The sequence below is a fragment of the Lithobates pipiens genome, unplaced genomic scaffold, assembly GCF_037356315.1.
Source record: "Lithobates pipiens isolate NorthernLeopardFrog02 unplaced genomic scaffold, aLitPip1_a1.2 Scaffold_27, whole genome shotgun sequence".
Lineage (NCBI taxonomy): Eukaryota > Metazoa > Chordata > Amphibia > Anura > Ranidae > Lithobates > Lithobates pipiens.
In genome coordinates this window covers 110988511-111013827 of record NW_027507788.1, presented here as the reverse complement: position 1 = coordinate 111013827, position 25317 = coordinate 110988511, and the positions used below count along the sequence as shown (strand labels likewise).

The 25317-nt window shown below is 44.3% G+C and overlaps 1 protein-coding gene across 2 annotated transcripts in view; it reads left to right on the top strand.

Annotated features, from left to right (window-relative positions):
* POU2F3 (POU class 2 homeobox 3) overlaps window positions 1-25317 on the top strand; it is a 225978-nt gene that overhangs the window by 136532 nt on the left and 64129 nt on the right. For both annotated transcript variants that reach the window (XM_077457374.1, XM_077457375.1), the window contains exon 3: window positions 7317-7351. In XM_077457374.1, the coding sequence (XP_077313500.1) occupies window positions 7317-7351 (35 nt within the window). The remainder of the gene's footprint in view (window positions 1-7316; window positions 7352-25317) is intronic.

The window sequence follows — 25317 nt, the reverse complement described above, 5'->3', positions numbered from 1 at the left end:
GTGTCAGTGGGAGGAATAGTTCCCAAACATTGGTATCAGTGGGAGGAATAGTGCCCCATCTTTGGTGTCAGTAGGAATAATTGTGTCTTAAGGGCCAGACAAAGGAATGCAAATAGCCACATCCAGCCCTAGGGCCACAGTTTGGAGACCACTGCCTTAGAGACTACTAAGAAATACCCAACTTGTAAACCTTCAGATAACTCTAGATTAAAACAGCTCTATATTAGCATCCTTATCAAAAATTGCTCAGGCAGTCCCTTATGCCTGTCACCGAAGATAACTGCTTATGCAATTCCCACTCTACAGGAATATTAACTAGGTTACACAGCCCTTTCCTCTTCTGCAAATAATTAGAAATTTCTCTATTGAAATGGGAAAGCAACCTAGGAGGGCCCTGGACTGCTGCAGCAAAATGCTCAAGTCCAATAAAATTCTCAGAGATGGGTTATGCTAAAACTTAACCCAAAATTCTTGAGAAGCTCTATTAAGTAGACCCATCTCCACCCTCTCCAAATATATAAAGGAAATTGATAATCTTTATCTTTCTTGCTACCAGGCAAGCACTAGCTAAAGCATGGAAACAATAAACTTTGAACTTTGAGGGACAGAAGCAGAGAATAGTTGGCACCATGGCCAAAAATTACATTCACTACAAATTTCACAAAATATGGTCCCAGTGGCTCCCAGCTAGAGCACAGCAGCCAGATGAACCTGGACCACTCATTAATTTCACTCTGAACACACTATACCAACTTTTTATGGTGCCAAATGTCCCTGTCAGGTCCCATGCTCTCCCTCCCCCTTCCTCTCCTGAATATTGTTGTCCAATATCATTTTGTCCTCTGACCTTCTTCCCCCTTTACTTGATTCTGGACACCTACTGTCTTAGATCTCTACCCCTGCTACCTACCCAAATTATCATCCCTCTGCCTAGATCACATCTTGTCTACTCTCTCCATTCTTCCCTCTACACCCAGTGGGGGCAGAAACCCCAAAAATCCCTTTTACAGCCTGTACTATATCATGCTCATCTTTGACCACCTGAACAACTTCTCACACTATATTAGAATCCATAATGGAAAACATTTTCTAACTGCACCTTTGTATTACTTTAAAACTGTGTATACCACAATAAAATGTACATAACAGAATAGGCTTTAGGCTTTAGACATTTCTGACCTATAAGTAAGATGAACCCAGGCAAACACATTGGAAAATAAAATAAATGGTGGCCTATTTTAGTATCAAAATACCAGAGGAGCTATCCATAAATCCAAAAAGGTATGCTTGGGATTTTGTATATACCTCAAAAAGTAATTACATCTTATTTTAAAAACATTCAATTTTTATTGTATATAAAAAAGTATAAAATCATGGTAAGTTCATATAATGTAAAATGCATTACATATAATATGTAGAAGATCAATGAATGGTATCAACAGATCATCTCTGGGACATCCCACATGGAATGCCACAAGTATGTTGAGATAAGGTTGATGCGTTTTGTGGAAATGCTGCTTTGCATGCAATGGAATAGAGACCTTTTCTACAATCCGCAGAACAATAAAATGTACATAGAGACCCTAATTAGTTTTATCAAAAGCACATTTTTAATAGCCTTTAATACACGTTTAAAACAACTCTGTTATTGTTTTTGAACATTTAAAAGTATGTGTCTCTTTGATTTAGTTTTACATCTTTACCACTGCTCATCTATAAATAAAGATATATATATATATATATATATATATATATATATATGTAGCGGCCATAACCCTTGACAGGGCAGTCTTAACTTTTGGGTTTACCGGTTACCTCCGCTTGGCTTGTTCTTCCACGTCTAGGGGTTCCCAGGGTTAGTACCCAACAACTTTGGATGCTGACACCATAAAAGTCCTTTAGAAAGGTTTTTATTTGCAGGGGTAACATCCAACAAACACAGTCTCGTATGGGAACAGAGGGCAAGGGTGAAGAAACGCAGGCACCTTGAACTGCTAATCATCAGAAAGTCTCTAATACCACCCAGAGAGTAGCCACTCGCAGCTGGGCACTTCAAAACTGAACAAATCTTTAGCCAGAGATTATGGCAGTCAGCACTTTGATCCAGAACTTGTGAAATCTCTGACCTTGAATAATTGGTAACTGAAAGTGAACAGGAACCTTTTCCTGGAACGTACCTGGAACGTTCTCTGTCTCCTTGGCAGTACTGGAAAAGCATGTTAGTGTCCTTCACAACCCAGCAACCAGACACTTCTTGGGATGCCAGCTTGTTGGCCCTCCTCCGAAGAGTCCTCTCCCGATAGCTTACATGGCTGCGGTGCCCCTCCAAGCCGAGAGCACACCCGGACGCCTTGAATCCTCCCTCAGTTACTGCGCCTCGGACCAGCCACTTCCGAGACTCGGGAAGAGACGGATCCTTACCCCAGACCAGGTAGATCTATTGGGGTTAGTCAACCGGAGCATGTTGCGGAGCAACGCACGCTCCCGGTCCAGAATCAGGAACAGGCAGCTATCGCCTCACGAACGAACCCTGAACATTTGACTTCAACATCTTAAGTACCCTTCCCCAGACTCCTCAGTGGGGCCAGGCGCACTCACTGATTGGCTCCGGGGAAGGCTGATACCCAAAGGGTCCAACCAGGCCTGGTTCTGACCCTGTCATGTGCACCTAACTGTACACATGACCAGGCAGAACTCTAATGCAGCACAGCAAAACTGATGTCAAAGTTAAACCTACATAATTAACCCTCAGAACCCCTTTACTGTTCTGAGACAAAAACTAAATTAGTACATGACAGTCTCTTTGTCCAAAGTGTCATTGCTACATATACTTCACTTTTTTTTAGCTCACTCCAATCCTCTCATTTGATCTGGCTCCCCTATGTCAGTAAGCAGCAGCTGCATGGGAGAGGAGGGAGTGCTGACAATGGATGGGCCATGGGAGCCTATGGGTGATGTCACCACTCCTAGGCATTCCCAACTGTTGCTCTCTCCTCTACCCTGCAGCTGTCGCTGGTTGACACTGGGATTCATGTGACCGGACTGAACTGGACTGAAAATAGGTATGTATATACGTCTTTTTTACACAGGTTAGTCAGTACAGGTGTTAGGAGGGGTAAGAGAGAATTTTTAGGACTAGTTAGGTTTAACCTGGACATCTACTTTAAAGGAACTCAGAATGGATGAATTCTTGTAGCCAGACATTATTTTGCTCCAATGACTGATTCAATCCTATACTTGGGGGCGGAGAAGCTGCGTGCATACTATGTCGTCTTTCATGGCATGTAACAGTCATTCCTTAGAGCTTGTTTATACTTGCAGTCAGGGATTGTAAAAATAGACAGATGAGCTGTGATTTTACCACCCCTTAACATACGAAGGCATCCAGATAGGGTTGTACACAGGCTGTGGCCATGATGCTTAGCTTTTCGGTGCAGCAAACATGTTACCTCCTGTTGCATTTAAGGGGCAATACTATCAATAAAAGTGATCCATTCAAATGGGACCATGCTACTACCACAAGCTAAATGCTAGGTTCATTATTGCAGCATGGCAATTCCATTGAAATACTAAATTTAGCTGTTAAAAAAAATCAGGCATTAAGGAGGCTGCCGTATTGCTGCTGCACCTGTACATCTTTTTGAAAAGCAATTCTCTGCGGATCATTTTTTTAGAGAGCAAGGCAGGTGTAAACTCAGCGTACCATAGGAAACCATGTTAAATGGGCAGTAGGGCAAATCTGCAAAATGCAAAAAGCACTAAAAATGCATAGGTGTGAATCCAGCCTAAGGACTAAGACTGGGGTGCCATTAAAGTTCATGTACCTGTAAAGGCACGTGTCCCAATACTTTTGACAATGTAGTGTAGATAAGTAGAAGAAAAGTATGGAAAATTCATAAAAGACCAACAAACCAAAAATATACACTTTGTTTCATGTCATGTGATTTTACTGACAGATTACATGACCATTCCTAGTCTTGGTTTTCTACATCCTCCATATTAGCAGTTGTCTAATCAGTAAATTATGTTCATTCCAGGAATATTGCCAACCTCATCTTGGTCTCTTTTCAAAATGTGAACGTAAATTCCAAGTCATTTCCTCTTTACGAGTAATACCTACCATGTCCACAAATAACTCACTAAATATAGCAAACATATATGAAGTTCTCTTTAAGCCAGACGTGGATTATTTAGTGGCTATTACCTCTACTATTGCTATTGCTGGGCCATCAGTTATTTCCATTAACACACACCTAAAATCTGCATTACTGTTAGGACTGATGCACACTGGACATTTTTTCTGCTGTGCCTTTGCCACTTTTTTTCCTGCCTCTAAACACTCCTGCATGTTAGCCTAGGTGTCTATGTACAAAATGCTTGACACATTAATGCTAGGTCCATTTAGCACTTGAGTGGTAAATCATTTCAATGGCCAGAATAAATTATTATTCTGGCCAATGAAATAAATGAATGCCCAAGCAATTGATACACCTAAAGCACCAAAATGCGATACACACATTTACAAGCATCAAGCATTTTTTTTCTGCCAAAACGCTGCTGCCAGGATGAAAGGAGTCTAGGAGAGTTAGAAAAACACAAGGCCTTAACATGGTTTAACATGCAGAACAAATTATATATTTCTGACTGATTAGACTTTCTTGAGAATTAAATTCATGTCATCGTATCAGACAGAAAAATACTTTCCCTATTTTGTATGCTTGCTTGCTTGTTTGCTTGTCAGCAAAATCAAAACAGCATTGAATAAAGATGAAAACCTCTTCTGTCTACTAGAGAACATTACAGTTCAGGAAAAGAAGAATTGCTCTAAAGTGGTTGTAAACTTCAGACCTGAAATATGAACAACACATATCCCCTTATAGTGTATACTTGTCTCTATCCAGATCACTACTGCCGCGTACACACGATCGGGCTATCCGGCGGACTTAATCAGGCGGACAAACCGCCGGACTTTGCAGCTGAGGTCCGCCGGACTTTCCAAACAAGCGGACCTGCCCACACACGACCGGACTTTTGAAATGAACGGACTTGCCCACACACGGAGAAAAGTCAGTTAATTTTGAACATGGCTCCAGGTAGCCGGTACTAGCGAAGGAAGTGAATGTCGCTGCCTCCATCGGCAAGATTGACACCTCACTAGCCCCGTCGCCTGGTATGGATTTAAAGGGGAAGCCCTACACCGAGCAAACGGTGTGGGGGTCCCCCTAAAGTCCATAGCAGACCCTTATCCGAGCACACAGCCCAGCCAGCCAGGAAAGGGGGTGGGGACGAGTGCGCCCCCCCCTCCTGAGCCGTACCAGGCCACGTGCCCTCAACATGGGGGGGTGCTTTGGGGAAAGGGGGCCCAGCAGCCTCCCCACCCCAAAGCACCTTGTCCCCATGTTGATAGGGACAAGGGCCTCTTCCCGACAACCCTGACCATTGGTTGTCGGGGTCTGTGGGCGGGGGGCTTATGGGAATCCGGGAGCCCCCTTTAATAAGGGGGCCCCCAGATACCGGCCCCCCACCCTATGTGAATGAGTATGGGGTACATTGTACTCCTACTCATTCACCTGGTGAAAAAAGTGTAAATAAAAAAAACACAACACAAGTTTTTTAAATAATTTATTAGACAGCTCCGGTGGTCTTCTTCCATCTTGGGGGGATGCTGGGACTGTAACATCATAAGGGGGCGGGGTCACCATGTGGCATCAGATCACTTAGCAGTCTGGCGGACAATTTTGAGTCAAAACTTCTCTCTAAGTCCGCCGGACTTTTGGAAAGAAAAAGTCCATCAGAGCCCACACTCAGGTGGATTGTTCGGCGGACTCCGGTCTAACTAATCACTCTCACCTTATAGCGTGGACCCCTGTGCAAACAGTTGGTCATGCAAGCGGGTATCAATTGGGTTAACACGGACCATAAACTTCTCTCACGTCCCCTTAGATCTCAGCAAGGGCGCCAGGTCATGGGTAGAAAGAAAAGATCAAAGTGCTCACCGCTTAAGATGAGATTTAATTATTTTTGTGTTCAAACACAAACTACTCACATAAAGATGATAAAAACACAGCATGTAAAGCAGGCAATCATGTTAGTTCCGTAGGACAGCAGCGGGTGATGTCATGCGTAGCTCCTCCCCCGTACGTGTTACGTTCAGCCAGAACTTCAACATCACTGACCTCCTCCCCCCTTCCCTTCATTAGCAGACGGAGGCACTTGGGGAAGGGGGGAGGAGTTCAGTGATGTCGATGTCCGTGACATCACCGGATCTCCGACAGAACTCCCTGAAGACCCGGAAGCCGGAGGAGATGTTAGTACCGATCAAAAGAATTATGTTTGTTTAAAAAAATTTACAATTAATCAAGGAATTAATCTTTCATTTCCACAGCCCTAGAAAATATGTTTCTAAATGTATGTATTTTTTACTGTAAAATATCAAATACAATGCTCCAAAACTTGGGCTGTGCATTTGCTATTCAGTCCTATGGAGCGTTTGTAGTATGACAAAACAGTATGAAAAAGAAAAAAGCAGCACTTGGGACATAACTGACAGTCAGTAGAATGTGTCAGTAGAATGATTCCTCTTCTGTTAGTTGAAATCCTCCTCCGTCTATGCCCTCCCCACCCTTGCCTCCATAATCCTCTGGTGCGGCAGGGGTTACTAGAAGTAAAGGCCTGTCACAGACTTCCATCAAGAGAGCCTAGCTATGCCTGCCCTTTCTGCCCAGCTTTAGGGATCAGCACAAGGAACACATTCTGCTGATTGTGGTATTGATTTACTAAGGCTGGATTTACACCTATGCATTTTTAATGCTTTTTGCATTTTGCATATATGCACTACAGAACGTGTTCCATAGGAAACAATGTTAAATGGACTGTAGTGCAAATCTGCAAAATGGAAAAAGCACTAAAACTGCATAGGTGTGAATCCAGCCTAAAACTGGAGAGTGCAAAATCTGGTGCAGCTGCGCATGGTAGCCAATCAGCTTCTAACTTCACCTTGTTCAAGTAATCTTTGACAATAAAACCAGGAAGCTGATTGGCTACCATGCAGAGCTGCGACAGATTTTGCACTCTCCAGTTTTAGTAAATCAACAGAAATAAGTCCCCTGCGCTGATTTTTCTGTGTTTTTTTGCGGGTGGTTGGTGACACTTTAATATTGGACTGCTGACTTACTGCACAAATATGTTAAACAGTTTTTTTTTTCATCAAAAGAAAAAAGGTGATTTATTATTGAACTAGTCTTCTTACCTCCTACATGTACATTTGTCTGAACTAGTTCCATATACATACAATTTTGTTTGTGCTTCCATTTTAGGTGGTGAGAGAAATAGCCTGGATTTTAGCAGACAGGTATGTACAAACATCAACTAAGCTAAGAAAGGAAATATGAATAAATTCTAGACCAGGGGTCCTCAGACAAAGGGTCAATTGACATTCCTTCAGACACTGGTAGGGGTCAGACAGTGGCAATAAGGAGTAAAAAGGTCTAGCACTTGTGGTTAGCAGGAGGAGGAATAATACCCCATGGTTGTTGTCATTGGTGATATACGGCCCCATTGTTGGTGTCAGGAATAGTGGTGGGAGGTGGAAGTGCTCATCTTTGGTTTCAATGGAAGAATAGTGCTCCACCATTGGTGTTAATGGAAGAAACAGTGCCCCACTTTTGGGGTCAGTAAAAAATAGTGCCCCATTATTGGTGTAAGTGGGAGGCATACTGCCCTATTTATGCATCAGTGGGAGAAATACTTCTCCATAATTGGTGTCAGTGGATAAAATGTTGCCCCAAGGGCTGGTTAAAGACAGGCAAAGGATCTTGTCTTGATAAATTTGTCCTGCAGGCTGCAGTTTGGGGACGACTTCCCTAGGCTTAGCAAGAGGTTTTCTCACCTAGTGGCTTCATTTTCATAGATAGTAGGAGCAATGCACATCCATCATCTAGAGTAAACTGCAATGAGTTGAGGTTCTTACATTCATATCAATGGGAGGTTAGGCAAATGTTTTGCTTACGGTGAGGTAACTGGTTCAAGCATCTGCATCAATGCCGGGGAGCATTTTAAAAGGCAATAGAAGGTGTCATTTGAAAGAAGTATACCCCAAGTAAGATTCATAGTAAACTCAGGACACGTACTGTATAGCATTGTGTGCACAATATACCAGCTGAACATAGGTGAGAGCTTGTCATCATTGATAATTGAGGTGCATTATTCGGTGGCAAAGAACCTGAATACTTACAGTTCTATTTACAGTGCTGTATACAGTAGTATAACCAATCCAATTAAACAAAAGTATATTGCTCAAAACAGAAAGCAACATATAATAGCTATGTTAAATTACTTTATAGGTTGAAATAGGCAATTGAATTTGTAATTCAATTTTCATGTATGTCTAAGCCCTTGTACAAAGGGTCGGAGATTCCGACAACCAAATCCGACGGATTTTGTCCGTTGGATTTTGTCCGACGGATCTTGTCCGAAACTGTTGCATACACACGGTCGGACGAAGTTGTCGGAAAATCCGATCATTCAGAACGTGATGACGTTATTTCGTTACGACAGGACTACGTTCAGGCTAGTAGCCAATAGCTTTGGTCTAGGAATTTGATCTGAGCATGCGTGGCACTTTGTCCGATCGGAATTCTCTACACGTGATCGGAGTATGTCCAATCGGACCAGTTTGTCGGAAAATATTTCCAGCAAGTTGGAAAGCTTGGTCCGACGGATATTCCGACGGAATCAGTCCGATGCATACCACCCACAGTCGGATTATCCGACAACACAGTCCGATAGGACACATTCCGACCGTGTGTACAAGGGCTAATGTTTAGGGATTTCAACTCTATTTTATTGATTTTAGAGAGCCTTTATTTTTTTGTCTAGGTCAGGGATATACAATTAGTGGACCTCCAGCTGTTGCAAAACTACAAGTCCCATCATGCCTCTGCCTCTGGGTGTCATGCTTGTGGCTGTCCGAGTCTTGCTATGCCTCATGGGACTTGTAGTTCTGCAACAGCTGGAGGTCCGCTAATTGCATATCCCTGGTCTAGGTAAAAAAAGCAGAAATTCACAAAAAGTTATTTGTCAATACCTATTACAACCCAGGCAGAGGAACAACACGCTCTACATAGAGTACATTGTTTAAAGCTTCCATTGCTATATGGGACGTGTATGTTTTCCATACAAAAAAAAGGACGAGGCACACAGAAGATTTTCATCTATTTTATTATTAAAGTGGAAGTAAACCATCCTATCGTTTTCAGCCAAGAAAGCTGCCATCTTGGCTTCTGTTTAATCTTCAACTGTCATAATGCTGCACATGTGATCAGTTATGACACTAGCCATTGGATGGTTGCACAGTTTGGTTGAGAGCACAATCAATGTGGCAGCCAGCATTCCCGACATGTACCGGAAATGTAACTGTTTTTTGAAACTGTTAAATCGATGGGTTTACTTCCACTTTAAGTAGTTTCTATACTTCAAAACACTGTCCTATTCTCATTACATGGTAAACCAACAAACTATATTATGTTGAGAGGCAGATAGCATTAAAGTGACTCTTCTTACTTTGTTATACTTACCAACGTTATATGAGTCTGAGCAATAGGTGTGGCATCGTTGATGGAGTGTTTATATGTTTCCAAATAATTCTGAAATTAGGAAAATTTTGCTGATTTATTAACAGAGTTAAGAATCTTTACTCGATAAATTGATCAAAGATTCACTTCAGCTATCCAGTCTTGTGAACAGCAAATTTTGGTTTATTTATTTAATCCGCACATGATTGGGTGTTCAACATGAACCTAGCTACAATTTGAATTTGAAGATTCTCATAAGACACTCAAGTTAAAGACTTCTACATCATATTTGGCATTTACTAAAAAAAAGTACTACTCTAACATCTTCAAGTCATTCATGGTCCACCATTGAGCCAAAGTGAGGTCCTTCTGCATCTGCCAACATAATTTAAGGAGTAACTCCACTATTGTTAAAGCGGGAGTCCGCCGGGACTCCGCGTTTTTTTTTTTTTGTTTTTTTTTAAAGTCAGCAGCTACAAATACTGCAGCTGCTGACTTTTAAAATAGTGACACTTACCTGTCCAGCGCGCCCGCGATGTCGGCACCCGAAGCCGATCTCTAGATCGACACTCGAGTGCTGCCGCCGCCATCTTCGGTATGGGAATCAGGAAATGGAGCCTTTCGGCTTCATTTCCCGGTTCCCTACTGCGCATGCGCGAGCCGCGCTGCGCAATGAGGACGGTCCCCGCTGCCTCTGGGATCTGTGTGTTTCCCAGCAGGCAGCGGGGCACTTGCGGAAGGGGGCGGGCACTACGTAATGTACGCCCATTTCCGCAGAGAGCTAGCCCGGAAGTGGGTGCAGTTACCTGGATTATCCAGGTAACTGCACCCCCCTCCCCCCTGAAAGGTGCCAATCGTGGCGCCGGAGGGGGGGAGGAATCCGATGAGCGGAAGGTCCATTTTAGGGTGGACCTCCGCTTTAAGAAGAAAAAAAAACTTTCCCCTCTGGGTGATCTATGTACAATGCAGGGATTTTAACCAATTTTGTTGCAAATTCCTACCTTTCGTTCTTCTGAAGAAATAGCTGTTTGTGAATGAATGTGAATGGAAGTGATTTTATAATTATAAATTTGCTGCTGCACTTGCAGGGTTGTAATTATTAAAGGGGCAGGGTCTGCATCCCTTTCAACTTGATTTACCTTTGGGAGTATCTCACCAGAAATGAAATTTTTGTTGCAGGGGATGTCCAATATCTGACTTATATCTTGCAGACTTCTGGAAAAATCAGTGAGCCAATCACACAAGCAGGAAATTACATTTTGGGGGGGGGGGGCGTTCTGTGCACCCAGTGTATACAGAACACCTCCAGGTTACCATATTGCATTTTACTGAAAATTACAGTGCAGCAGATTGAAAAGGAAAGATTATTTTTAATAACATGCCGTTGCAATTGGACTTTTGTAGCAACTGTGTAAAATAAACATTATCTTTTTTTTATTTGCTATTTCTTTTTCCTGGAGCGAGGACATAAAAAGGAATGCTGGGGTATGGGGGAATCCCTCCTTTTATTTGAGCAGGGGTTTGTCCTGTGGGGTCAAAGGGGTGGAGCTGACCCATTCATAGGCTGACATGATTAGCCCCATCAAAGTGTAGTTACCCTTTAAAGAGGACTTGTTTGCCTCACTCCCACGGCTCACTCCCGCTTTACCGTTAGCCTAGGTAGGTACCATAGGCTTCTTCGTGAGTTTCTACGGGCCGCCACCTGGATCTTCTTGGTTCAAGCTGCTCACACTGCCGAGTTGCTGTATCTGGTCTCAGAGTGTCCCGGGTCTGCTGAGAGGGTTCCTTCGGGCTCCCGCGGACTCCTTCGGCTCGCTCCTGGTGCCACGTCACTGGTGAGTCAAGGCCTGGGCTCGCGCTGGTACGAGTTCCCGCGAGAACTAACGCCAGGTTCAGCTTGATGGTTTCGACGAGCTCCAGAGTAAGGAAGCTAGGGCCGCTGTATTGAGCTCGGAGCCCGACTGGGAACCCGGCTAGGCACCGCTTCTATTAACGGGGAGATTTCTTTGCATGAAGGGAGAGTGAGGGGAGGCTAAGAGCGGGCGTCCAGCATTCGCACTCTCTCACTCACTCACTCCCGCATCCGACCACGCCCCCGGCAATGCTGCTTCGGAGAGTATGGTAAATCGGGCCACAACAGTGACCCCCAGGGGATGCCCTGATGGGTGGGGGCTTCACGGCAAGCAAGGAGGAGGGTGCAGTAGCCGGGAATGGGCATATGAACGATTAATGTACTGGTCCAGAGTTATTGACCCACTAAACTTGCTTGTTGGGAGGTAGAGGCTGCCAGGCTCTCGGTGCTACCGGGGCCCATTGAAGCGGCTCTCCCCCCCCCCCTTTTTTCCACTCCATATGACTGCATTGCTGTGTCTACAGTGTGACGAACTGTGCTAACCAACTGCGCAAACTTAATATAGCGCTGAGAAGCAGATAAACTGTCGGTGGAACAATCTCCTGTTTACATGCTTAGTTTGTATGGTCAGCTTGTTGTCCCCTTGGTCTGAGGCCATTGCATTACTTTTGCTTCACCGTACGGACTTATACCATACAGACGAATTAGGTGAGGGGGGGAAGGAAAGAAAGGGGAAAAGGGGAAAGTGAAGGAAGGAAAAGAGAAAAAAAAAAAGGAAAAAAAAAAAAAGTTGATTGCTTGGAAACTGCGCTTCCACTGGATCTCTACCCTCTTCACTGGTAGTCAGCTAGCCTCCTTTCCCCCCTTTTGGTTGTACCCTTCCTTCCCCTCTCCTTTTTTTTTTTTTTTTGTGGGGCGACCTTGCCGCAATTCAGTAAGACCACTACTCTTAGCCACTTACTTACTATGCTTAGCAAGCGGGCTAATGAGGACGGGCTGATTGGTGACGGGAACCAAAAAACCCGGGCAGCCAAAGAAAAAGCAAACCAGGCATCTGCTACTGCGGCAGCAAAACTGGAACGCTTTGCCCATGCAACTTCTCCTACCAGAAAAGGGCCCCATCAGTCAGTAGGGCAAACAAGGACACAGGGGGGTATTACGGAAAGGAGAAGCATTACTCAACTAGCATCTAATCCAGGTCGATCACCTAGTGGAAGCAAGATGCATGACTCAGCTGTAGTAGTAAGCAAGATAGCGCATAACATAATAGCTCCGGTGGAATCCCCTCTGATAGAGGATGACGAACCTACATTGCGCGATATATTGCAGGCAGTCAACGAATGCAAGGTGTCTATAGGTGGCCTCGATAATCAGTTAAGCAGTATTAAAACTGAACTGCACTCCATGGGCCAACTACTGAGCAACACAATGGAAAGAACCACGGTCCTGGAAGGAAGATTAAGCACGATTGAGGATGATCTTTCCCCATTACAGCAAAAAATAAATGGGCTACAGAAACAAATGGCCATACAGACAGCGAAATTAGATGCGATGGAAAATAGTAACCGTAGGAATAACATCCGCCTGATTGGCCTCCCAGAGGGAAGCGAGGGGCCTAACCCTATAAACTTTCTGGAAAACTGGTTCAGGGAACTTTTGGGCGATACCTCTTTTACCACCCTCTTCGCCATTGAAAGGGCTCATAGAGTTCCCATAGGCCCGCATCCACCAGAGGGCCGTACCAGGCCTCTGATACTGAGACTTGTGAATTATAATGACCGTATTATTTTGTTACGAAGGACCAGGGAACTGAACGATGTCTTTTATAAAGGATCTAGGGTTTCGTTCTACCCAGACTTCTCACCAGATCTACAGAAACAGAGAGCCGAGTTTATCTCCATTAAGCGAACCCTCCGAAAATACAAGTTAAATTATGCACTGCTGTATCCTGCCCGGCTACGTATAACCGCTTTGGGCTCAACTTTTTTTTTTGGCACTCCAGAGGAGGTGGAAAAGTGGCTGGAGGAACATAAAAGGGATTTCTAGCTATTTTGCTACCACCAGGACTGGAGGGCTGGCTCCCTGGGGGCCCTTCTTCTCTTCCCCTCCTCTCCCCTCTGGGGGTGGTGGGGTGGAGTGGAGGGTCGGGAGGACTGTGCCCGTCATCTTTTTTCCTTTTTTTTTTTTTTTTCCGTTGTTACATGCGAGCATTGTATAATATTTGCACGAGAAACAATTCTATTGAGTAGAAATGTGGAATGTTTACTATGGTAGTTAGATTTAGTGTGAGGCACGCTATTATAATGTCATTTAGCACTTATTAGCAAAGAGGGGTGAGCAAGGGTGTTGGTACAAATAGTATAACACAATACAAATATCACTATAAATGTCACATAAGTTTTGGAGGGGTCGGCATTGAATACTCCTTTTTTTCCTTCTTCTTTGGGAAGTAAGAGAGTACTGTATAATATTATATAATATCTGCACTTGAAATAACTCTATTTAGTAGCAATGGGGAATGTTTATTACGGCTGTATGAGGTATGTCACTATAAGGTCACTTTTCACTGATTAGTATAGTGGGGTGAGAAAGGGAGATGGTATGAATGGTACAATATAGTATAAATATTATTAGAAATGCTTAATAGTTAAGTATCGAGGGCGCCGGTATTGAATATTTTCCGCCATCCTCCCTTTCCCTTTTTTTCTTTTATTTTTTATTTTTTCTCTCTGTGAAGGTGGTGGGTCAGCCCAGGCCAGCTCGGGCCTATGCTACATCGGAAGTGGAGTGGCTGAGGGGGGATGAGGCGAGGTAATCTGGGGAGCCTAGGGGTCCCCAGGTAATTTGGGTGAGAGAGGGGAGCGGGGACGGGCGTCCAGGTCTTCGGAGAGTATGGTAAATCGGGCCACAACAGTGACCCCCAGGGGATGCCCTGATGGGTGGGGGGAGGAGGGGGGGGAAAGTGGGTGGGTAGTAGGGTTAAGGGGGGCACCTCGGGCACGCATAGCTGGCATAACGGAATCGGGGGGGGTGAGGTGGTGGGCCCGTTGTGGGAGGGCGGGCCCCCTCCTCTCCCTCCCCCCTTCCCCCGACCGGGTTAGAGAGTATCGATACTTATGGGTAGTGTACATATCATCTCATGGAATGTGAGGGGGTTGGGAGATCCAAAAAAGAGGACAGCAGTCCTGCTGGAAACAGCAAGGGGGGGCCCCGGCCTGCTCTTTCTTCAAGAGACGCATCTAACCCCCAGCACAGCCCCACTGTTAAGCAATCGGAAGTTTTCGGCATACTACCACTCCTTTCACACATCATACTCTAGAGGGGTGATTGTCCTTGTTAAGAGGGGTACGCATTTTTTATGTAAGGAGTCCTCTATTGACAAAGAGGGGAGATTTGTTTTTTTATATGGCCTGCTGAGCGGGCGACAATGTATCTTAGCTAACATTTATATACCCCCTCCCTTCAAACTGGAGGTAATGGTTAAATTGATGGCGTTTTGTTTAGATAAGCCAGGTATCCCATGGATAGTAGCAGGCGATTTTAATGAAATGCTGGACTGGCATATGGACAGATTTCCTGTTCCAGTGGTGACCAGAATAGGGCGCCTGCAGGGCTTTGTCTCTGAAATAGGGTTAAGCGATATATGGCGAACACGTCACCCTCAAGTAAGACAATACTCTTGCTTTTCCAGCACCTATTGTACACTATCAAGAATCGACATGGTGCTGGGTAACAAAGAAGCCGCGGAGGTGGTACAGGAGATAGAATACGGAGCAAGGGGGGTCTCAGACCATTCCCCTCTGTCCATGATATTGTCTTTGGGCGCTAGATCAGGCCCAAGGGAGTGGAGGATAAACTCTGGCTGGTTGGTACTAATGGGCGCCCCAAGCTCCCCCCAGGATAAGATAGGGGAATTTCTTCAAATAAATAGGGGCTCCGCCCCTCCTGGTGTAGTCTGGGACTCCCTAAAAGCCTACATCAGGGGCACATTAATACAACAAATTGCAATAATTAAGAGGAAAGCTCGAGAACAGGACCTACTAATAAGAAATAAGGTCACCCAGGCAGAGCAAGCATATATAGAAGCTCCATCGACTGCAAGCCAGCAGGAATGGTTGGCTAGCCAACAAGTCTACAAAATGGCTCTTCTAAAAAAAGCAGAGAATAGGCGGATATTTCAGCGTCAGCATTACTTTGGCGAAGGAGAAAGGGTAGGCAGAGCCCTTTCCCTCCTGGTCCAAACTAACGGTGCGCCAGCAGTAGCCCAGGTAATTAAGTCTCCAACAGGCGATCTTGTCTCCAGCCCCCCCGCGATCATGAGGGTTCTCCATGATTACTATAAAAATTTATATAAATCCGCCACTCGGGGACAAGGCAATCCAGCCACTGACTTTTTACTTCAGACAGCAATTCCAACATTATCAAGAGAGGACAATCTATCCCTTGAGTCACCACTTACGCTGGAAGAATTGAAAAGCGCAGTGGCTGCAATGCCCAACGATAAATCTCCAGGGCCAGATGGCCTACCAGTAGAAATCTACAAACACTATGGGGATGCGCTACTACCGGAACTTTTGGCGACATTGAATTATGCACTGGAGACGGGCGAACTTCCCGCCTCTATGCTGGAGGCCAATATTATCCTAATACTGAAGGAGGGGAAGGACTGCCAGGAAGTTCCATCATACCGGCCGATATCCCTGCTATGCTCGGATATTAAAATACTAGCCAAGGCACTAGCAATTCGGTTAAATACATATATCCATAAACTCATACATCCAGACCAGTCGGGCTTTATCCCGGGTAGGGCAACCAGTACCAACATCAGAAGAGTTTTCCTTAACGTTCAAATACCCCGGGATAACGAGGGGGTGGGTGCTATTTTAGCACTAGATGCCATTAAGGCCTTTGACAGCTTGGAATGGGGCTATCTGTGGAGGGTCCTAGAGAGGTTCGGATTTGGCCCCTTATTTATCCAGTGGATAAAACTAATGTACAATAAACCTAGGGCCAAAATTAAGATGGGAACTGAAGTCTCTGAAATATTCCAGCTGGAGAGAGGTACAAGGCAGGGGTGCCCGCTGTCCCCCCTCCTATTTGTATTGGCCATGGAGCCCCTGGCGGTCCTGGTAAGATCTTGTCCGGACATACAGGGATTTCGGCGGGGTGGAGACGAGGAAAAAATTGCTCTATTCGCGGACGATGTCCTATTTTTTATTGGAGATATGGACTCCACCCTGAATAGAGTGGTTCAACTGATGGGCGAGTTTGGCCAACAATCGGGCCTAGAGATCAACTGGGGCAAATCAGCCCTTCTACCACTGTCCAGGCCGGGGGAACAGGGGGCGCCCCCAATGATAGTAGGATTGGAGACGGTGACTAAGCTGAAGTATCTGGGAATCTGGATATCTGGCGATGTAAGTCAATATGCTAACGAGAATTTAGCACCATTGCTGCTGAAAATGAAGACGAAACTTAACAGATGGTGTGGCCTCCCTCTCTCGGTGGCGGGACGCTGCAGCTTGGTAAAAATGCTCTGGCAGCCCCAAATACTTTACATTTTACATAATTCCCCAATCTGGATCAACCAGAAATGGTTTCAAACCATGGATTCGCTTATCCGGGAATTAATCTGGAAAAAGGGGCATGCCCGGATAGGGTTGCATACGCTGCAGCTCCCCATCACGGAGGGTGGGTTGGCCATACCCCATCTGGGTGCATATTTCTTGGCTGCCCAACTTCAGCATTTAGCAGGGGCGGGGCTCCAAGAGGGGGGGGCTATAAATCATAAGCTGATGATGCTGGGAGCACCCCATAAATTGGTACCCGAAGCCCTGGAGGCTAATTCATTTATCCATAGATGCCCTACTAATATCCTAATGAGGAAGGTATGGCAGCAAGCAAAGCAAAAGTTGGGATATGTGGGAGTAACTACTTATACCCCTCTATGGCGCAATCGCCACTTGCCCGAACTAAACAAGGTAGATAGATCTCCGGAATGGGATAGCCAGGGGATCAATAGAATGGTGCATCTTTACGAGGGGAATGTAATGAAGCCCTTTGAAGCTATTAGACAGGAATTTAATGTCCCTAATAGGACGTTTTATAAATATCTACAGCTGAGACACGGAATTCAAGCCCAATACGGGACACTCGCTATCGAGCGAACCGAAATCCCCCAGCTCCAGTGCCTTATGGACCGAAGGCATGCAAAAGGCCAGATCTCGCGGTTATATACACAGCTTAGAGGAAGATTTTTGAAAGGCGAAGGCCCAGCCAAGAGTAGGCAGGGCTGGATAGGGGATCTTGGCCCGATATCCCAGGAACAATGGGCTAAGACGCTCGAACAGGGGCACCTGGCCTCTATATCTCCATCTCAGCGAGTGTCCCACTTGTTCCTTCTATACCGGGCATACTATACCCCCCAGAAGCTGTGGAGAATGGGTAGGAAACCTAGTGACGAATGCCCTAGATGCGGGGCTCCGGGAGATCTCTTCCATATGGTATGGAAATGCCCAAAACTGTATAGATATTGGCTAGAAATAGTTCTTAAAATAAACAGGGCTTTTAAGACCGCCCTGAAACCGGAGGCCAGGGCCTGTTTGCTGGGGATATTTGAAGAGACAAAAATTCCTCCGCTAATTAAGCCATCCGTCCTGAAGTGCCTGTATCAAGCTAGGCGGCTGATAGCTATAAATTGGCAAGCTAAAATCCCCCCCGAAACTGGACAATGGGCCAATGCAATCAACTCTATAGTATGGTGTGAGAAAGCAATGCTCATAAAGCTAAATAATTTAAGAAAATTTGAGATATTATGGAATCCTTGGTTGAGTGACATGGGGTTTCCTTTGGAGTGAGGTCAACATAAGATTGGACCAGTACCCGCTGGGCGGGTGGCAGGGAGGAGATTTCTCCCTCCCCCCCCCAGACGGAATCTCTTGGGGGTGGATCGTGGGGAGGACTCTCCTCTTCTTCTCTTTATCCTTTTTTATATTTTTGTCCGTACGGACATAGCTATCTGGCTACGACCGGGTCGGTCGTTGCCGGCGCTGCGTGCTCGAGGTGGGGTGGGTGGTTGGGCGGGAGTGGTGGGGGGGGTGGGGCGGGGGGAAAAGTGCATTGAGGGCAGGTATCAACGAGCAGGTGGGCTATAGCAGTTTCAGCGTACTAGCTTGCTTGATATGTAACCCGTTTTTTCTTTTTTTTTTTTTATAATGTATAACATTGTTATTTGTTCTTGAAAAAGTATCAATAAAAAATATACCAAGTAAAAAAAGAGGACTTGTGCTTTTCTTGTGCCTGAATGAATGTGACTGCTATGTTTTATGCACACTCTACTGTTACACAACCTATTAAAACACTGTATGCTAATTTATACTTTATTGCTCCCCTCTGTAGCTTCATATACATACTTTTCCATTGCCCCTTCCTGCTCCATTCCGCCATAAAGATTGAAGAAAGACTGACCTGTATCAGCTGGGTTGCTCCACTCAGAGCTTACACAGGGCTGAGGACTATCTCCCTGCCCCCCATGGGACATATCTGGGCCAAACACCAAGCACTAGCATTATCACATAGTGAATCGCATGCTTCTCCAAACCCAGAGGCAATGGGTGTTAGATACAGGTTTGCTTTAAAGTGTATAAAGTGTATTAGCATACTATTTTATTCAATTGCACCTGTGAAAATGCCCATGTAATTTGTTTCCCTGGACATATTTATTTCATTATAATGTAATGTAATCTCCTTTTTATTTACATGATTTCAGAGCCCAGACAACGTACAGGTTTTTTTTTTAGATTGAGGTTTCAACAAACTGATTATCTTTGGAGAGATTTGTATTTTTCTTTGGAAACTCCAGCAAGCCTGAACAGGCCATTTTTGTAGCTTCGCCTCTGTCATGCAAATGAGGCTGAGAACAGAGAAGTGAAGACGCACATATAGACTGTCACCTCTTTTAGTTACAGAATGTGCGCAGCTCCTTTGTATGTGTAATTTGTGTTTTGGGAGCAAATAAATGAAAGGTATGCGATGCATACTAGCACATTATACCTTTACCTTGAAGTTTAGAAAGAAAAAAAACCGTGCAGTGGTATACAATGGCTTTAAGGCGTCACTGCTACCTTTAGTGGATATAAATGCTAGGGGGAATTATACTTCATTAGAACTGAAGACGTGGCTCGTACAAGCTACAGAACGTCTTTAAAATTATAGCACAAAGTCCAAATGAATGTGACTAATTACTACTAGATATACCATGACCTGAATAAATGACAACCTTAAGGCTACTTTCACACTGAGGCCCGAGAGCTTTCACATTGGAGCGGTGCGCTGGCAGGACGGTAAAAAAAGTCCTGCAAGCAGCATCTTTGCAGCACTGTAGGAGTGGTGTGCACACCGCTCCTAAAGCACCTCTGCCCATTGAAATCAATGGGCAGCACCGCCGAAATTGCTTTGCGGGCGGTTTTAACCCTTTTTCGGCCGCTAGCGGGGGGTTAAAAGCAGCCCGCTAGCACCACTAAAACAATGGCTTTGCGGGTGGTTTTAACCCTTTTTTGCCAAATAGCACCACTAAAATGATGGTAAAGCTATTTTTAGCGGCGCTTTACCACCGATGCCCCAAATGTGAAAGTAGAGTTACATACATTCATACTTGAGTGTAGCGTATGTAGGTTATTTTGTTACTTTTTTATGTGCATTTTGTGCATATTTAAGCATAAGGTGCCATACAGGAGCTTTTCTGGGACAGGATCAAGCATTTTGGACCCCATTCACTTTTATTATGGGACTGCCTGAAAAATGCATGTAACACTGAAGTCAGTGGGGAAATTGAAAAACATGGGACTTAGATTGTTGTGTATTTTGGAGCTTCAAGGTGTGAATAGAGCTTAAAGTAAGACTTATGCCGCATACACATGACCAGACTTTCCGGCAGACTAGGTCTGACAGTCTTCCCAATGGACTTTCGGCAGAGTTCTGACAGACTTTCTGAATGAACGTTCGTTTTGAACGTGATGACGTAAACGGAACCGAATAAAGAAGTTTAATAGCCAGTAGCCAATAACTTCCCTTGCATCGTATTTGGTCCGTAAGACCAGCAACACAGACAAACGGTTTTCCCGATTTTAGTCCGTCAGAATTAAGTCCGTCGGATAGATTTGAAACATGTTCTATTTCTAGGTCCGTCTGATTTTTTTTCTTTTTGAAAAACGATCGGACTAACCCACACACTATCGGATCGTCCGACGGACTAATCCCTTCGTACCTAGTCTGCCGGAAAGTCCAGTCGTGTGTACGCAGCATTACACATTAAGGTTCAGACTGGATTTTAACAAAGGATTACGGTCTATGATACTTTTTTATGTGCACGCAATTTTTCAGGAAAAGCTTTCAGGGTATGTCCTCTTCTTCAAGGTCCAAGCAGTAGTGTTGGATCTCATAGATACCTCTACCTGATCCCCCATGGCTCTGCTTTCACCTCACAATTTGACCTTTATTACAAAGGTCAACCCCGCCTAATCAAATATGTATCCTCAGATAGAATTCTTCATGGACATTCAAAAAAAAATATGGAAACACTCTCTTCCAGATAGCATAAAACACCAAGCTTTATTGCAGATCGCATGGCCAGCCAGCTGTAGACCAAGCTCTCTCAGGTAATGAATACTCGCAATGCTCACAAAGGAAAAGCAAGTCATAGTGCTGATATACTTTTTCTTTTTTTTTGCCAATAAAACTATACACACATTAAGCAGATGAAAAACAAACATCAAAGGCACCAAGAAAAGCTGTTGTCAAAAAGTCCAGGGCAGCTCCTGCATGTGTAAACAATACAGCCCATCAGACATGGATCAAAGTAATAAAAAAACACACAGAAGGGCGCAAGCACCTAGTGCATTACCAGAGTTTTAATGTATACAGATATGAAAGATTATAAAATGGGTAATCACAAAAATGGAAGGTACAAAATTATTACAATCAGGGCTCTGAGGAAGGAGGTAGGCCCCTCAAAAAGCTTGCTTCAGCTTGCCAGCATAGAGGGGTGACTGTCAGATACACGATTCATGCACTGCATGGTGTCTTGTGGTTTTAATGTTTTTGTACCTTCCATTTTTGTGAGTACCTATTTTGTTATCTTATATTATATTTAGTATGGCCGAATAAATAAACAGATTACTGATACTGTCAAACATTTCTTCCTAGTGGGCTTTCTATTTCACTATTTCACAAATACAAGCCTATTTATTTTGGTATCTTAACCATTAACTTTAGGTACCAGCTGGGCCGCTGCTAAGGCAGCACAACTGGTCCTGTGGTACTAGGCCCAGGCCAGATTTCACAAGACCACACCCCCGCTCCAATTTGCTTGCCAGTGCTTAAATTACATTTCCCTGGGCCCCACAGGGTCAACAAAGAGGCCCATTTTTGTGGCGTAGGTGGATAAAGTACTGTTGTTTACTGCACCTTGAGGCTGAGTTCACATAGGAGCAAGCAGCAGCTCACAGCAGGAGTCTGGTGCATCCTCGTTCACCGTTTCAGGTCCATATATCAAGTCCGTATACTTGCAGTTCATTTTGTTGTGTTTTGATTTATATTTTCTACCATCTGTATTTTGAATTGAGTGTGAATTATATATTTGATACTAATCAAATGCCAACATTTTTAAAGCGGTTGTATACCCACCGAACAAAAAATTTGAAATAAATAAAAAAAAACTGTAAGGCAAAGGTATAATGCAGTGCATACTAGCTCATTATCAAATACTTACCTAAGAACAAGGCATCGGTATCTCACCCAGTCCACTCCGAGGGAGCTGACATTTTGCACTCAACGTGTCTTCCGGGTTCACGGCTCTGACGCTGTGAGTGGCCGGAGCCGCGGTGATGTCACTCCTGCGTATGTGCGCGGGAGTTTTCCTCCCAGCATGGACCGGCAACGTCTATGGACATTCAGCCGGGCATTCACAGCACATTCGAGGCTGACGTCAGCGGCTGCATGCAAAGTGAATATCTCCTAAACCGTACAGGTTTAGGAGATATTCATTTTACCTACATGTAAGCCTTATTATAGGCTTACCTGTAGGTAAAAGTTCAGAATTTGGGTATACAACCACTTTAAATTTTTAAAGTGACTGTAAACTGTATTTATTTTTATAGCAAATGGTTTATACTTACCATGGAATTGCACAGAGTGGCCCCAAACCTCCTCTTCTTTTTAGGTCCCCTGCTGCCACTTCTGGCTCCTGCTCTTCTATTGTGGCCCACCTGTGGGCTCAGCCCCACCCCTTGCTCTCTTGTCACGGTTAGTGTTTTGGTCAAGGTTAGTTTTTGGTCAAGGCCATGATCAAAGGTCAAGGTCAGGGTCAAATGTCAGGGTCAGTATATTTTGAGCAGGATTTGTTTTTTAATTAGTATCAGTGTCAGTTATTGTCAGTGTGTTTTAGGTAGAACAAAGAAAAGCAAAATGCACACTTGCTTCTGGGCTGTACTACCGATACAAACAACAACAAACATACACACTGTGTTGCCTCCCCCCCACTGACAGCTGAATGTATAAGAGTCTGGCATGGATTTTTGGGGGGACCTCACACCATTTTTTTTTACATTTTGGGGGACCCTACGCCGTTTTTTTCCGTGAATTTTTTTTTTACATTCAGCTGTCAGTGGGGAAGCCTGCTGACAGCTGATGACTTAACAGTTGTGAAGGACACGGCGGCCAGCTTCTCAGCCTGCTCCTAAGCAACCAGCTATATATAGTGAATGTAAAGCCAAAAAAAAAAGGCAAAGTGCAAATTGCGACAAAATCGCGGTAATAGCACAGTACTTGCATTTTGGATGTGGGTCCATTGAAGTCTACTAAATGCAAAACGCTGCATTTTGTGGGAAAAAAAACGCCCCCGACCCTTTTCAAAAATGCAGAAGCACAAAAATGCATTCCTGTGAACGTGTTCCATAGGAACTCATGTTAAAAAAATGAAATGTGTTTCTGCAGAAAGCAAAAAGCATAAAAAAACTTGTGTAAACAAGTGTTAGGCCGCGTACACACGCGGGGACTGTTCGCTCAACTTTGTCCACTGAACAGTGTTTCGGCGGACAGTCCGCTCGTGTGTGGGCTTTCAGCGGACAGTTTCAGCGGACAGTCTGCTGAACAAAGTTTTTCGGAAATTCCGAAAAACTGTCCGCTGAAACTTTGTTTCAGCGAACAGTCCCCTCGTGTGTAGGCTTGTTCGTCAAACTAAGTTCCGCGCATGCTCAGAAAGGATTTACACGCCGAAGTTTGCATTGCAGTGTATAGGACGTCGTTTTCTAGTCCCGTCGTACGTGCCGTTCACGTCATCGCGCACGGTTTCAGCGGACTGTTCGTTCGTCGTGTGTGGCCAAGTCCGTCCATGCTAATTTTGAGCGGACTGTCCGCTGAAACTGTTTGACGGACAAAGTTGAGCGAACAGTCCCCGCGTGTGTACGCGGCCTTAGTGTAAATCGAGCCTAATGGACCGGGTGCCCCGTTGGCATTTTTCCCCAGGTGCCGGCCTTTGTGCGCATTCATTGGCCAATGTAGGATGATGTAATTCCTGCGCATGCACAGGAGTCATTCATCCCAGTACACAGGGACAGTGACAGTGATATATGCAGTTTACATGCCACAGAAAACTGCAAGCAGGCAGGTAGGTGGATTTTATCGCAGAGGAGATATTGCATTAATAGCATGCTTACTTGCAGTCTGTTTCACGTACATCTGTACAAAGGGTCATGTTTGCCTGTACAAGATGCACAAGTGTTTAGTGCATCCACATGCACGCTGTCCAATTCATGTCTATTTTGAAGCAGCAGATGCACGAACACAGCCGCTGGTCCCAATGCATGCAAACACAACCCTTCATGTGGATATATGTTTGTATGAGTGAGGCCTAAAGCAAACAACGGGCCTTTGATTTATTTTTTAATACTTGCAGTGCATTTCTGTTAAAATTTCAATTTTCTTGCTATCAAATGTCTCCCTGATTTTAGCACTGTATATGAATGGCTTATTTCATGCCCAGTGTCATCGTTTTTATTCAGGCAATCTAAGTATATGAACAAATACATCATTTTGCAGAGTGTTGTCCAACATGGCAATATCCTCAGCATTTGCTTGCCTTGGCCCTCTTTATTTCCTGATATCTTTACTACCAGGAAATGTTGTTGGTGAGGAGCGGTCCCTGGAGGGAATTCAGTTCTCCAAGTTGGTTCCTGTCTCATTTCCTTGGGGAAATAGGTGGGGGAGCCAAAGATGTGGGTGGAGAAGCCACAAGAGCCAGATTATTATAAAACACTTGGGTGAAAACAGGACTTAACTCCTTCAGTGCTTTTAGGAACCATGTGCATACGTCCATTATCTTCTTATCATTACATACAAGTGAAAAAATCTTCATACTGTAAATTTATTGTTGATTTATGTATGTGCAAAATAGCTTAATAACTTTATACCTCCCCCTCAAAAACAATACATACAGCATATGCCACTGGAGTTTTAAAAAAATGGTGGTTATGCCAAAACGTTTTATATTTATTACACTGTAAATATAGTTTTGGTGTAACCACGTCGTGATTGCAGAATGCTAACCTTAGCAGATTTTTGGATGTGCTTCGTCTTTTCTAACAAATTATACATAATCATTGCAGATAGTTATGTACATTTGAACCAAAGCAATCTAGAAAATGCCATTGTGCAGCTTTAAAGAATTTTTTTTGAATTTAATCTTTAATGAATTTTTTTTATTGCAGCTAGTGTATACTTGAATTTGACTTGGTATCAGTCTCTTGCAGTCCTTGTACAGCAGAACTCAGAAGTAGCACAAGGAGCATGCTGATAGGAAGAGAGCTCCAAGTGACAGCTCATTAGTATGCTGCTCCT